Raw genomic sequence first — 14,799 nt, forward strand, 5'->3', positions numbered from 1 at the left:
AATATTACAATAAGATAGATAGGTAATTGCATATTTTATTATGTAGCTCTATAAAACTTAGCAGACAGTATTTCCTAGATATTGTTCTTTTTAAAAATGGGGTTTGCAGCACTCTTCCTGCTCATGTTATTTAACACAAATGCAGGATAGATGATATTCAAGAGTATGCAACAATCTCTTTAAATACATCTTGCGCAGAGCTGCTTACAGATAGATTTCCAAGTTACACCTACAGCAATGCAGAACTCCACATCTGGAGTGGAAATGCAGGTCCTTCAGCAGCTGTTGCTCTTAGAAGAGGAACCTGTCCTCTAAGATGAGAGATAAGATACCAAATAACAAAATCAGCCTTTAGCTAATGACAACTATCAGCAACAGACTGAGAAAGGCATAACTGGCACCAAAATCCATGGAGCTCTGTTGCATCCTGAAGGCCAACAGGTCCAGAGTGTGTAAACGGGATTCATTTGGGATTAAACCAAATCTGAAGACGTGCTGCAGCTGCAAATGGCATTGAGTCCGTGGGATTGGAGTAGAACTATATAGAAGTAAAGACCTCAAAGCATGTACTGTGTGGGAACCAGGTCTTTGGTTCTAACTCTTTCACCCAAGAGACATGCTCCTGTTGGGCTTTATTACCAGCTAAAATGGCCATACCCCAAGATGTATGTTAGGGTCAGCAGAGCAACCTAAAAAACCCCTTCTTCTCCTCCATGCCTTACCTGTGTGTGCAGCATCAGGCCTCACGTCTGCACCACGGTGCTGTGGGGCACTGCTTGAATGACCCTAGCAGAGACCTGCTGAACAGGGTAACATCCACGCCACCATAAGGTGCCAGCTCCGTGGTGTGCCATCTGTGAGCTGAGACCGGGAACACCCGGGGGATTTGGGAGCAGGTCCGCAAAGCGCTCAGCTGCACCCAGACCCCTATATTCCAGCATCCTGCCCAAGGTGAAACCCCAAACCCTACTGTATGAAGTGTTTTGCCTCTGCTACTAAGAGGTTTGATCTGTGTCCCACAGCCTTCTCAGCCACAGGGCTAGAGGGAAGGCAGGCTTCAAGCATGCCTGTTCAACAGCCATAGCTTAATTAGGGTATTTAGTGAGAACATATCCAACGCCTGTGAGTGAAATGTCTGGAGTGCCCGATTCAGGATCTCAGTGAGTAAAAAGGCTGTGTGCTTTGCTGATGATCACATTGTGCAACGGAGACCTCAAGGAGCTTTTTTCTTTGCTCGTTTGGCCACAGAGTGACTCTGCATTTGCACAGCTGCCAGAGAGGCACTGAGTCAGCCCAAGGGAGAAAAGAAAAGGTCGGGCAAAGGCTAGTCCCTCGTCTGTTGGCACCTCATGCAAATCAGACACAACTCATACAGGCAGGAGGCAAGAGAGCAGCCAGTGCACACTGAGCTAGCAAGAGAGGTGAAGAGAACTCCCACTCTGCACTTTTTTGGGCAGCTATTCTGTGTAGAGAGGAGCACTTTAGTCACCATTCTCTTCAGCATGTCTCTATTCCTTGCAAGTGAACGGAATGATCTATTTTTACACTCAGAGGTCACATGGAGTAGGTTAACTCATTTGTGTTAACCCATCCTAGTGCTTTATTACAGACTGGCTGCTGCCAACTGTCACCACCCCATACATCTTTTAAAATCATCCTGAAACTCCAAGCCAATACGTATGTCTGACTAAAGAGACAGTTTCCTACCAGCACTGGGCAAAAGCCCTCCTAAACTTTAAGAAGACTGTCTTATCCACTGCAAAAGCATCAATGGATCCTGACTCTTGACTCTGGCTTTATGACAGTCGTAAAGACCTCTCTCAAGGCATTCATTAGGGCTGCATCTCTGTTAAAACTCTATAAAACAAAGGATGATGTTTTGAGTTATGCCACCCAACAGGCCAAGTGGCAAAGGCATACTGGTGCCAGTAGCAAGCAGGACCCATGGGCTTTGTGCGTGATTCAGTGCTGCAGTCCCTTGAGCTGATGTCAGGGGCCACTGTTGTCAAAAGGGGAAGGTCTCGTCTGCTTCTCCGTCCTCCCCGCTCCCTTCTCCCTCGATCCCAAGCAAATGGTGCAGCCCCTCTCCTGTGACAGCGCTGGTCCTTTCTGGTGACTCATTCAATCTGTTAAGCCATCAGAAGCTACCTGAGGAGTGCCTGAGCTGGCACAAGACAAGCAGTGGAAGCATCTACTTCCCAGCTGCCCGTTTGTCTGTAATCGGGGACAGGCAGGCTGCGTGTAGCAAAACCACATCAAGTGACCATTCACGAAGCATTTAATAACGCCAGTGATGTATAATCTCACTGCTCTTCAGTTACTGCTATGCTAACAACGCCCTCTTCAAGCTCAAAATGTCACCACAAATGGGGAAGAGGTGTGAAAGGCTTAGGTAATCAATGTTATAACTTTGGTTAGCAATCTGTAATTTTCTGTTGTCTTTTGCTAGCCATGGAAAAATAAACCACTGCCAAATTTTTTGCTAACTGATACCACTTTTATTAGAGAATCCTGGAAACTTTGCATTTTTATAGTGCTTTAAAAGTATGGTAGCGTGTGAAATTAAGAAGTGTCATCTTGCAAGCGTGCTTGACAAGAAGAAAGAAATTCACAGTAGAAGCAGACAGCAATTACCAAAAGAGGGGGATACCTGAAACAGGATGATCTTAAACTGACCTTTCAGGTGTATTTGCACTGCAGGTAGACTCAAGATGATTCAGTGACTCAATATAATCAGTGACTCGTTTTATCTTGGTCAGTATCTGCCAGAAAAAGAAAGCACTCTACTCTGGGCAACGTATTATCAAGAGTCTCTCTGCCTTCTCCTGCCATGTACACACCCGTATTAACATATCCTTAGTCTAGGGATTTAGGATGCCATTTAATTGGAAAGTAACTTATATACAAAGGAAACTAATGTGGTCTTAACATACTTTCCTGTGGTAAAAAAATGTAAGAGAGAATAATAAGAACAGTATTATTTTGCCTATGTTTCAACTCCTAAATGACTCTCACAAGAAAACCATAAATCTCTATTTCATAGCATTTTGTGTGTATTTACATAAAATATAAGCAAAAGAAATAAAAATCAATTTCTTGAGAGCTGCACCAAGTTTTATGATATCTCTGAAGTGTAGTAAAGAGTGGCATGCTACAATCTTACAATCTACTATTCCAATTCTGATGAAAATCACTTCAGTGTCAGAGCTATCAATTCCTGTGTCTTGTATTGGACTTACATCAATGAAAAGGCAAACATAATCCGATTCTAGAAGTAAGATTAGTAATAATCACACAGGAGAAGAAAAAAGCCTCACCATACCTATAAAGAAAAAAAAAAAATCTAATGAAGCTACTTACTAAGACACTGCTGTTTTGTCTGACCAAGCAATTAAAACCAATTTACTTTAAAATGCACATTCAAAGACAGTAAAAACAACTCACCTGTCAAGCAGATGGGGTAGGGAGGGCTAAAATCTGAAGCTAAAAGCTATAATTAAAAAAAAATATTATCTTCAAATCTTACCTGCACATCCTACACTACATGATAAGAATTGCGGTTAGTTCTAGCTGTGCACTGTGTTGAGTCTGTTTCCTTTACAGGAATTTCCTCTACCTCACTGTCATCATCCCTTCCTTTCTCAGTTTAGTTGCATTAGGTTCAAAATTTCCGGGTTATTTTCTTGTAAAAAGAACAGGGGAAAAAACTTTGCCCCTAGTAAAAGATCAAAGCCTTTTGGGTTCTAAAATCTTTCATTTGCATTGTGTGCAAAAATGCGTTGGACTTTTTAGATTGCTTCAAAAGGAGGAAGAGTAAAAGTTAATTTCTTTTTTGCCCAAATGCTGCTACTAGGTGGTTCAAAAAAGTGTGTGATATCTGAAATCTACAAAAGAACCACACTTCTGCCCAATACCGAATAGTAATCACTGTAAGAGCTGAGTTCTCCTTACCCTTAGTCTCCTCAGCTACCTTCCACAGCCATTGCAAGTGGGCACTATTAGGGGGCTGTGGCACACTATTACTTTCTATCCGTGTCCTCCCAGTTAAGCCTTGTTGGCTACCCAAACGCGGCTTTGGCAGAAAGAGATAAGAGAAGCCCCGATGAATCTGAGCTATCTGTGACTTGCCCCTTGGACACGCTAGGCAGGCAGAGCACTTCAGCATATACAGTCCCCCACGGTCCAGCCCCTCTTCCAGGCCTCCGGTGCGGATGCAAAACCCATAAAAGACAGGCTGCACAGTGACTCAGACTACATAAAAGCATCTGAGGGCACCTTGTCATCTGTTCAGACCCAAGTTCTCCCTATTTCAATAGAGGTTATGTAAATATATAGGACCATCAGTTTGCACCAGCCTTATTCCAGGAACAGTAGGACTTGTTTCTTCTTTTCTTGTGTGAAGTTCACTCTCTCTACTGCAGATTGGGTCAATTACTCTATTTCCACAACAAGAAGCTAAAAAAGGCTTTTTGCTGTATAACAGGGGATTTCAATGTTGCTTCTGTTTATATTCACATTCTTTTATGCAATGACCAGTATTAATGCTTGATTCTGTTGGGTTCTGAGCATTTGGAGATACAAGGTTTGCATTCTCAGCTTCTACCACGTATTTAGCTCTCTGCTCTTTCCAGAACAGAGCCCACTGACAATCAAGCTTGGTGATTGTCTCCTAAAATATGTTCAGTGTTTTGGCCCAATACAAAATATATGTTTGGTTCATAAGTTAGAAAAGGCTCTGATGTATCTCTTTAGATTTCAGTATAAAGAGTTAAGCTTTTTGAAGGTGCCCTTTGTGACTAGGAAAAAAAAGCATTTTACTTTCCTCTTCCCTTGAAGGAATTATGGAGTGCAACACAGATAACATCAAGCCCATGCTGTTTTCTAGCTGTTGCTCAGACTATCAGAAAGAGAAGACGGTTCATTCCCAAAGACACATCTTAGACACAAAATGTACTTCATTCATTTTAAGTACTAATTGTCGTACTCTCCAAGAAATAGCTTTATTACATTCAAAAAATTAAGAAGAGCAGATCTTAGAAAAACAACAGACGCACCAGTCACATAGAGTTTTGAAAGCCGTGCTGCCAGAAGACTGAGTGGTATGTCATACTGGTTATCGCACTGGATGAAAATCTTGTCAAATAGTACCAAATATTTGGCTGACCCTCTGCTCCAACTCACCCCTTCCTCTTTTGTAAAAGTAATGTATATGCTAAAAAAGCAGCCTCACACACCTGTACTTCCCAGGTTCATATTTATCCTTTGCTGCTAGAGCAAGTTTATAAAGAAAGAGGGTAAAGGACAGCTCCAGAATAGCCTCCCCTCACTCACTTACCCTCCCACTCACACATTTAACATATTTTATGCTACAGCTTCAGGAAACTGTGCCTCCCCACCCCTGTGGAAAGTCAAGGTGGGGGTCCATATCTTACCTTGCCCATCTCACTTTTGCTCAAGCATTTTGCCAGCCAAGAAGCAGGGGGAAAAATGCACTGTCTCAGTGTGTATACAGTGTAGTCTTATAGTGCTGGGAGGATTACGTCTCTTTAGTATTCTGGTACTATTCTGGCTTGACACATTACATATCACCTCCTCCTCTGCCCAGCTATTGTTAACACCAAGTGGGTAAGAAATTTTCCGCTCCGATTATCTTCTACACTGAGTCAGTGGTGTTGGTTCTGCTGCCACAGGAGGTGTCTGAACAATAGCTAAACATGAACCTGCATCCATTTTGTACTAGTTATACAGTGGTGAAATGGCGTACAGTCAAGGGGAGCTTATGGAGCAGTGGCGTAACTCACCTATTACTCCTCTGTGAAATAATGGAAGGTAGTGTTATTTAGTACAAATTTGCTGCACTACAGTGCTTTCTGCCTTGGGCATCAGTGTGAAATATGGCTAGTGCCACAGAAGTACTCTGGATGTACTAATAACTGAATAGATCACTTGCCAACAGAGAAAGGGAAAAGCAAATATTCACAACCCAGGCCTTTAAAATCTTTTCACTCTCACACTCCTTAGCAGTTAATTAGAAAAGATTGTCTAGCACCTCAAAATCCATGGCAATCCCTTCTTATTTTCCTTGATAGTCAAGCCTGCTTAGTGCAAGCCAAGAAACTTAAGACTGACACGGATGACCATTGCTGTATTACGGGTTTTCTTTCAGAAACTTGCTGTGCTCCAGCACAAAAGTAGGTCAGAGTAGTTTCCCCATTACTCCCATAGGAGACTTTACTGTTCTAATGGCTTTAATACCCATCATAAATTTATTCATGGCCAAGTGTCCTTGTGTGAATACTGTTCCTTAGCTTAAACAGCTCTTCTTCTTAGTGCTTTTTCTTTTCCTGTATGCATTTGTTGACAATGGTCTTATTCCTTTCCCTGTTCATTTTACCAGCCTAAACAATTTAAACTCTTCTAGGATCCCTTCACACGATTGCTCTTGGTGATCCTCAAGGCTCTTGCCTTGCATGTCTCAAGGTCTCACTTCAGGGGCAGCACTACGCTGGTATTTGCACTGTATTGTTTGACTTCCCTTCATCATGCTGGCAGCTGGCAACAATCCTGAGGTTCTTACAAGTTTTCATTTCCAAAGTATGAGTTCCTTCCTTGTAGCTCAATTTTTGCTGCTAGTCCCCAAAGGCAGTATCTTCCTTAAGTACTACATAAATAAATGTTTAATATACTACATATTAAGCCACTATACACAGACAGAGACATGGCTATCACAGCTGAGCTGAATATTTAGGCTTGAGTCTCCCAACTGAATGCCTGAAATCAGAAATGAGGTGTACCCCATAATGAGTCCCTCAAGAGATCTCTTTGCTAGGGATATTCAGATTACTCCTAGTAAGTACTGACAGCTCTTCACGAACTGACATGGTCACTTCTGAATTTGCCCAATTGTTTCTAAAATGTCAGATTGGTACAGCATTACAAATAGTTTTGGAACCTCTTATGGAACAGCATTGCTTCACCATAGGCAAAAAACCCCAAACAGCTACAAATTTTTGGCAATGCATAGTAAACAGTTTTGTAACCACATACTGAAATGAAGTCTCCAGTACATGACTGAAATTGGCTTAACTATGGTAGTGGTCAAAAGAATTAGAGCAGTAAGCCATGTATCTATTTGATTATCTTTCAGAAATACCTTAAGCCATCAATGTACTGAACTCTTATTATTTTTGTATTTGATAGGTAATAAGCAAGAAATATCTTACACTGGACTGTAGTATATCTTGCTGATGTACATACTATATCTCACCAACAGAGGCCAGATGGAACAATGCAATATAAAAGACAAATCCCTGTGATGAGTTGTTTATATGTTTAGCTGACAATGAAACTAAAAAATGAGACTATTGTGGTCTATCTGCAGCTGCTTTCTCTGAAGTTCAGGAAATTTGGATTGTTGAACCACAGGAAGCTGTCATGAGTTGATCAAAACTGGAATAGATTCTTGTGGAGCCTTTTTTCCATTTTGTATTTTACGTAAGTTGTGGCTATTGCAGAAAGCTTTGTAACTACTGTTTCACTCGGGCACTTTATCTAATTACAGCTACTAAATCAGAAAACTATTTCCCAAAAATGCAATCACATTTTCTTTTTCAAAACAGTGAATACTTTTCAATTACATCACAAGCATCCCACTAGGAAAGGCAACATTTCAAACATTTTATTAAATATATACAGGATTTAATGATGTAAAAGTTGCCTCTTATGTGCAAGCCAGACCACAGTCATCTCTAAAAAGAAAGACTTTTTTTTTTTTTTTTTTACTTTCTCTGAGAAATCAAGATAGAAAAGGACAATTTTAATATGTAACCACAGTTCTAGAGTAAACTTCCAGGCCAGACTCACGCATCTATCTTCATACCTGCTAATCTTTATTTTCTTGCCATTTTTTAATGACTTTTAATGACCTGAGGCATTGATCTACTGATTTCTGGATGTCACACATAGAATTCTGGGCCATTCTGCACAAATAAACCGTGTATTTCCTTTAGGTCTGACATGTCCAGCATACACTAACCTTGCTCTGCACACACAGTAGTCATGTGCCCAAGGTGCATCCCTGTTGGAGCTCTCCTTTTTGTGCTGACTGCAACAGTTATGCTTAATATCTACTTCGGTAAATACGCTACCGACAACTTGCTTCTGTATGCATCTTCAGTTGCTCTGCAACATAACCAGCAAATCTTACAGTTCCCTCTGTCCTCCAGCCTTTCTGCAAATCTCCCGCTTCCTTTACGGTCTGGAGAGTGGTGGAAGAGGTAGGATTTGTCCTTAAGCATGGATACGGAGTGACACAGCTGCTTGGGGGGTGCATTTACTCCTGTTTCACAAGTTCTACCTCTCCTCATATCTCTATAAAGAATGCAGATGGTAATGGAGGAACAGAAGTGCTTATAGTAGGAAGAAATTATGCATATGGAACTAGACACGGTGCCCATTTGGAGGGACCCCTTCACTCAAAGAGCCTCTCCAGAATTGGTGCAGACACTGAAAGTGGACACACAGGACAGGGCACATGGACAACTATAATTCACAAACCTTCTACATTTCCCGGCCCTTATACCGTATCACACTACAGTACTGGTACTATAGAAAATAGTCCCAACTCTTCCCAACATTTATGTTCAAATTACCAATAGACAAGATGACCTCTTTGATACTCTTTTTCTTCCAGCCTGCATTGTGTGTGGTAGAAAAATGCAGACATGGACTATGCTCTCACAGTCAGTACAATGTTGTAGTACATGCAAGAGAGACAAGAATCTTCAAGACTGGTGACTTAAAACAGCTGTCTCCTCACAGATCCCATCTGCATCCTCCTCTGGGAAATTACATCTTCCAATCGCTTGTTTGGATTTGGCTTTGTTTAAGTTGTTCTACAGTACAAATGAAATATTTATTTCTTGTGGAGAGCAGGTCTAACCACACTCCTGCTTTTCTTGCATTTTTTCTTCTTACTGTAAGTTTGATTTTTGACACTTACTGCTGTCTAACTGCAGCAAAAATGGAAGCCACAGAGGTGGAGAGATGTGGAAACAAAGTTTTATTAAGTGCAAAAATGGAACAAAAAATGCAATATAAATCACTGAAATGTCCTAGTAAGTCAGTAATTCAGGATGTAAGAGCAATAAGAACAACATCTGGTGTTAATATGAGTATGCATGTTGTTAATTTCCCTTGTCTCCCTTTACCACTGCACGGGCAGTGAGGATCAGCTATAGAGATTAATTGACTGTGTCATGATACCATTCTGTGCAAAAATACTTGCCCTTTCACAGATATTGAATAGTTCATTGTACTACTTTTGAATGTCTGTTTTGCTGGCATTCAAACAACTTTGGAGTCAATGCCATTTAGCTTTCAACCTTCCTTATGTATAGTCCTTATTCTGTAAAACCTCAGTGCGGTCAAATTCTGTATGGTCTCACAATCTTCAGAGTATAGCAGATATATGCAGTCACATCATCTCTCCAAGGTGAGGTAAGGGGGCATTCATAGCAAATTCAATCTCAATTTATAGTAGCTGATTCTCATAGAGGGTAGGCTCAGTCCAGAGCTTTTAACAAACCATGTGCACTATCTGTATTCACATGCGTAGCATAGCACTTTTGATACTTTCTGTTGTTAGGCAATACATTGATGACAGCATGTGAAAAACTATGTGGCTGAGGAGCAAGTTTAAAACCTCCATTAAGTACCAGGAAAGTTATTAACTTTTCTGTCAGTTGTTTGGTCAAGAAATGGATGTGCCCACTATGTCCGATGGCATTTCTGAAGTAGGGGCAATCATTAGTCCTCCAGGAGAATGTGAAAACTGATCTGTGATTACAAATCACCAGAAACACTGGCAGAGAAGAACTGAACCTTGAGAAAGATTTGGAAATGTAAAGACACATATCTAGAGAGCAGAAATCCTCTTCAGTAAAAGCTTAAGCCAGAGAACGACTTTTGCCTAAGTACCACGTTTCAACAGCTCTTTAGTCACCTGACAGAAAGAGGGAGACCTCTTGGAGCTGATCTGAAGGACTCCACAGGTGTGTGCCTTATTTCTTTGTTCTTTTTCATGTGCGTGTTAGTCCGGCAACTGTGTTGTCTCCATTTTGCAAATCCACATTTAGCCTTTACTTTTACCTGAGCACCTGTCAGAACCTATGCTTGATTACAGGATATTTGACAAACAATAATGTATTTCATTCTCATGAATCTTGAGACATGGCCATGACAGCCAGCACTCCAGTTGTGTTCTCAAGTGCACTGAGCAGTTAACTGAGCTCCTCCACTACAGCTGCATGAATTGTCAGTGTCAAAGAGACGTCTCCTCAGAACTAGCATTAGTTGAATGCAAGATAATGATGAGAGTGGGCTGAGCCTTGATGGTTTCCTAGCAAACTGACAGAAGATCTTCCAGAATGATTCTCCATTGATTTCTACCCATTGGTACTAGGAGAAAATACGGTTCCATTTTTTCCAGGAATTTATGTCAGATTGGTACCTTCTGCCAGGCAGTTAATAATAAGGGAGGATTACCATGGTCTTCAATGGCATTACTAAGTTTGTTTTAAAAAATAATACTAAGTACAAGTGTTCCAAAGGGTGCGGAGTGTATGTACATACTGAAGATCTCATTTTCACATAAATTCCCTACATCCCTCAGCTGAAAGCAGCTCAGGGTATAACGTAGATATCAGTGTCCATGAACAAGATGATACTATTATCTCTATCCCATGCCCCTCTTCTCCCTGCCAAAACGAGCATTTACAGTATTCTCAGTGAAACAGGAGGATGGAAACAGTCTTTACTATTCCTTCAAATCACTCCTGCTTGGCTTGTCTAGACCATGTACAACACAGTAGTGAATACTGTTAGCCCAACCAAATCTGCCCTACTCTTTCTAACCTCCCTTTTCTCTGTTTTCACTTGATTTTTTCTGCTTGACATTGCCCAAAGCCTGCATGCCAAGCTCTCCAGGGCAGGAGCCATTTGCGTCTACACCCAAGCAGGATACTTAGAAAATACTGAAATACAAACCCAGGAGCATCTAAATAATATTACTTTGCAAATACTGATGTATTTATTGAGGGGCCTCCAAAAGTATGCAAGTATAGCTAGTATCATTCTACATTACTGGAAGATGTGAAATCAAAATGTTTTGCACTGTGCTTCATGCCATGTGGTAAGTCCTGAGCAGAATGAAATTTCTGCCCCTTGTACAGATCGCTGAGGAAACTCTCTCTGGGATAGCATTTAGCATTGGAGTTAACATTGTCCTAGCCACTGTAACAATTTCTACGTTCTTCTCAGATCTCAGACTTGGGCTCTTTTGAACACTGTCTTCCCAAAGTAAGTGTGCAGTTTTTGTTTTCTATTAGTTAGCAAAATGCGCAGTTTTCTGCAGCAGCTTCTGTCTCCAGATTTGTTATACGACTACATTAAAGTCACAGCCCTCAGTCCGTGGTTCAGCCCCTTCTGAGCCTACATGAAGATTATTATAGTGCCCTTTGGTGTTTATCTTGGTAGGTTTTGCTGGCATCAGGTACCGAAGGTTCTTCCAAAATCTGGAATTCACAGGAAGAGATTTCTCCTTTTTCCACTTCACAACCCTCTTTGATGGTAAAAGAGACAGTGATTCTGGCAAGACATTGTAGTCACTTATAGGCATGTATTCAATTAATATGATCTTAGTTTTTCTTTCAACTAGGGCTTTATGCAGTCCACTCTCAAGTTCATATATGGCTTGGTCAGAAACGTAGTTCTGGCTCAGTATAATGATTAATCTTCGGCTTTTGTCAATGAATGAATGGATATCATCAACAACCGCTGCAAATTAAAGATAAATGAGTTATTAAACTAAATTGAAAGGATAGGCACTGAATCAACTCATCCTTTAACAATCACACATGTACCAAAAATGCTCCCCTTACAAAGTGACAGCATGTAAGCATCCTGTCCCTATGAAGAGATTGATACAGTATCATAGAACCATTTAGGTTGGAAAAGACCTTTAAGATCAAGTCTAATCATTAACCTAGCACTGCCAAGTCTACCACTAAACCGTGTCCGTAAGTGCCTACACATCTTTTAGATGTGCCATCTAGACATCTTTTAAATATCTCCAGGGATGGTGTCCCAACCACTTCCCTGGGCAGCCTGTTCCAATGCTTGACAACCCTTGCGGTGCAGAAATTTTTCCTAATATCCAATCTGAACCTCCCCTGGTGCAAATTGATGCCATTTCCTCTTGTTCTGTCGCGTGTTACCTGGGAGAAGAGACCAACACTCATCTCACTACAACCTCCTTTCAGGTAGTTACAGAGAGCGATAAGGTCTCCCCTCAGCCTCCTTTTCTCCAGGCTAAACAACCCCAGTTCCCCCAGCCTCTCCTCATAAGACTTGTTCTCTCTAGACCCTTCATCAGCTTTATTGCCCTTCTTTGGACATGCATTACAGATTAAGAGTCTGCGAAAATGAGCTCAGGTATGGCCAAAGCTTGTTCTCTGGAGCAGACAAAAACCTACATACAATCTCCAGCTACCCTAGACAGCTGTCTGTCAGTAGTCACATGGATAGAAGGTGACAGCAAAATTTATTTTTCCTACAACCAGACATCTCTTTGCTCTTTTATAATAGATACCATTGAAGTGATTCCATGGAAAGTCACGAACAGCAACCTCTCGCCAAATATTCAGTAACCCTCAGGTTACTCCTTCCTTTACATCACCGAATACCCAAATCTATTGCCAGTAATCCAAGGTTGAGAAGACTAGCTTGTGATGACAGAATGAGTTCTAACTGTGTTTTGGATCCGTGACTTTTGTCATGACAAGCGATGAATGAAATCAAATGGTAATACCCTTCAAACACCCATGCACCAAACTGCACTCTCATGCACAACTTCTTGTGCTTGCTTCAGCACCATGGGACAAGGTCTAGAGAGACCAGAGATCTAGAAAACATGCCTTGTAGGGAAAGGCAAAGCAAACTGCAGGAGTAACCTAAAGAAGAGAAAACTGAGAGAAGGAGGCTGACAAGGGTATTATAACACACCAAAGGCTCCTGTAAATAGAAGGAAATACTGTTTTCCATATTCACAATGGATCAGATCAGAGAAAAGGAAATAAGATAAAACTATTGAAAGGATCAGATTGAACACTTCAGAAAGCCTTTTTTTAATACTTAAAGAGACAGAATAACTGGAAAAAAATGGCTTGGGAGAGCTGTGGCACCTCTCAGGTTAGTAAAATATGTCAGGAATGGACACAAGGAGACAAGATCCTGCCTAGTGAAGGAGGCTGACTGACCTTATTGTTCTGTGTTTTTAACAGTGAAATCCTATTCCTCAGCTAGACCTTTGGACTAAATGGAATCCCCCAGTATCTTTTTTCCAAGTATCTGCAAAAGGCCATCTATCCATAGGCCATTTAGAGAAACAAAATTCCATGTTCCCATTTCTATTTTGTTATGGCACCCATTACCTTCATAAAATGGTTTCAGCCACCACACTGAAGATACAGCAAACATACAAGTTACCTGAGAATAACTAGTACCAGAGACACCAGCTGCTCTGTGCAGTAAATGTGAGTTCATAGGCACCAGCTCTCAGCAAAAGCAGAGCAAGAGCCCTGTTACTGTGAAACATCTGACATCTTCTGTGTTCTCACCTTAACTTTCTCCATGCTAGCTTTTTCATCTGTTCATCTTGGTGCTGTGTAATTAAAGGTATGTGTATGTGTGTAGGTGTGTATGAATTCATAAATATACTATAAAATATGTAAAATGTGTGCATGTGAACTTTCCATGCGCATAGTCTAGATTAAATGAAAAATGTAGTATTTCAATGCACAACACATTTGACAGAATTCCTTCTAATTACAGACTTTTACCTTTGTGTGAAAATGATGTGCCTATTTAATGACAAGAATATTCAATACACTTACCTCCTCCAGGGGATACATCTCTCTCAAATATACATAACTTGTACCCAAAGTTTTCTTCTAATATCATAGGTAATATCTTCAAAGCAAATTCTCTCTCTTCTTCAGTAGGAGAAATGCAGTCTTTCAGGTAAGACACAAATGCATCATATTCTTTTCCATCTGGAAAGAAATCACCAATTGTTGTCTTGTTAGCAACCATTAGAAATACAGTATCTGACCCATCATTCTGGTTTTCAAAGTTATTGTCTCAGTAGCAAAGCATCTAGAAACTCCTTCTCTTTCCTTTGATACCCCTAACAGTCTTCAAACAAAAAAAAATCGTGACTCAATTTAAATTTTATACAAAAGATTCTGATTGCACTTGGCAAATATTTGAAAGAACATTTCCTTTCTACATTAAGGTGTTTTTTAAAAAAATCAGATTAATTTAACCAGTTAATGTCACATCTGTGATGATCAAGAAAATGAAGGGAAGCAAAAAATGTGTCTGTAACCTGGTAAGAATGCTATTTAAGTGATATTGCAGATTTCTACATTTATTTTACTCTTTCTCTAAGACTATCAAGTAGTTCTATAGAATGGATACTGGCAAAAGAGAACAAATGAATTTAGTATTTTAATTATAAGTATATACCATGTCTAGTGATGCTCTGGGCAGTAATTTACAAACACAAAATCCAAGACCAATTCAGAGGCCAGGTCTACCACACTGAGCGATACCTGATTGAACTTTGCCACAGAACAACTATCTGGATCAATACAGCGGCACACATAGCTTTGCATCTTAAACTGTACTTCTTTGCTTCCCTTTCTCGATACTTTACTACATGTAGTTCATAAGAGAGAG

At 40.6% G+C, this 14,799-nt stretch overlaps 1 protein-coding gene across 5 annotated transcripts in view; it reads right to left on the bottom strand.

The window, feature by feature from the left end:
- Positions 1 to 9,046: 9,046 nt before the first annotated feature.
- Positions 9,047 to 14,799, bottom strand: part of IL18R1 (interleukin 18 receptor 1) — a 28,202-nt gene continuing 22,449 nt past the window's right edge. For all 5 annotated transcript variants that reach the window (XM_029999205.2, XM_029999207.2, XM_029999206.2 and 2 more), the window contains 2 exons: positions 13,953 to 14,111; positions 9,047 to 11,835 (listed from right to left, as the gene is read on the bottom strand). In XM_029999205.2, the coding sequence (XP_029855065.1) occupies positions 11,435 to 11,835; positions 13,953 to 14,111 (560 nt within the window). In that variant the 3' untranslated portion in view covers positions 9,047 to 11,434. The remainder of the gene's footprint in view (positions 11,836 to 13,952; positions 14,112 to 14,799) is intronic.

Source organism: Aquila chrysaetos, chromosome 23, assembly GCF_900496995.4.
Source record: "Aquila chrysaetos chrysaetos chromosome 23, bAquChr1.4, whole genome shotgun sequence".
Classification (NCBI taxonomy): Eukaryota; Metazoa; Chordata; class Aves; order Accipitriformes; family Accipitridae; genus Aquila; species Aquila chrysaetos.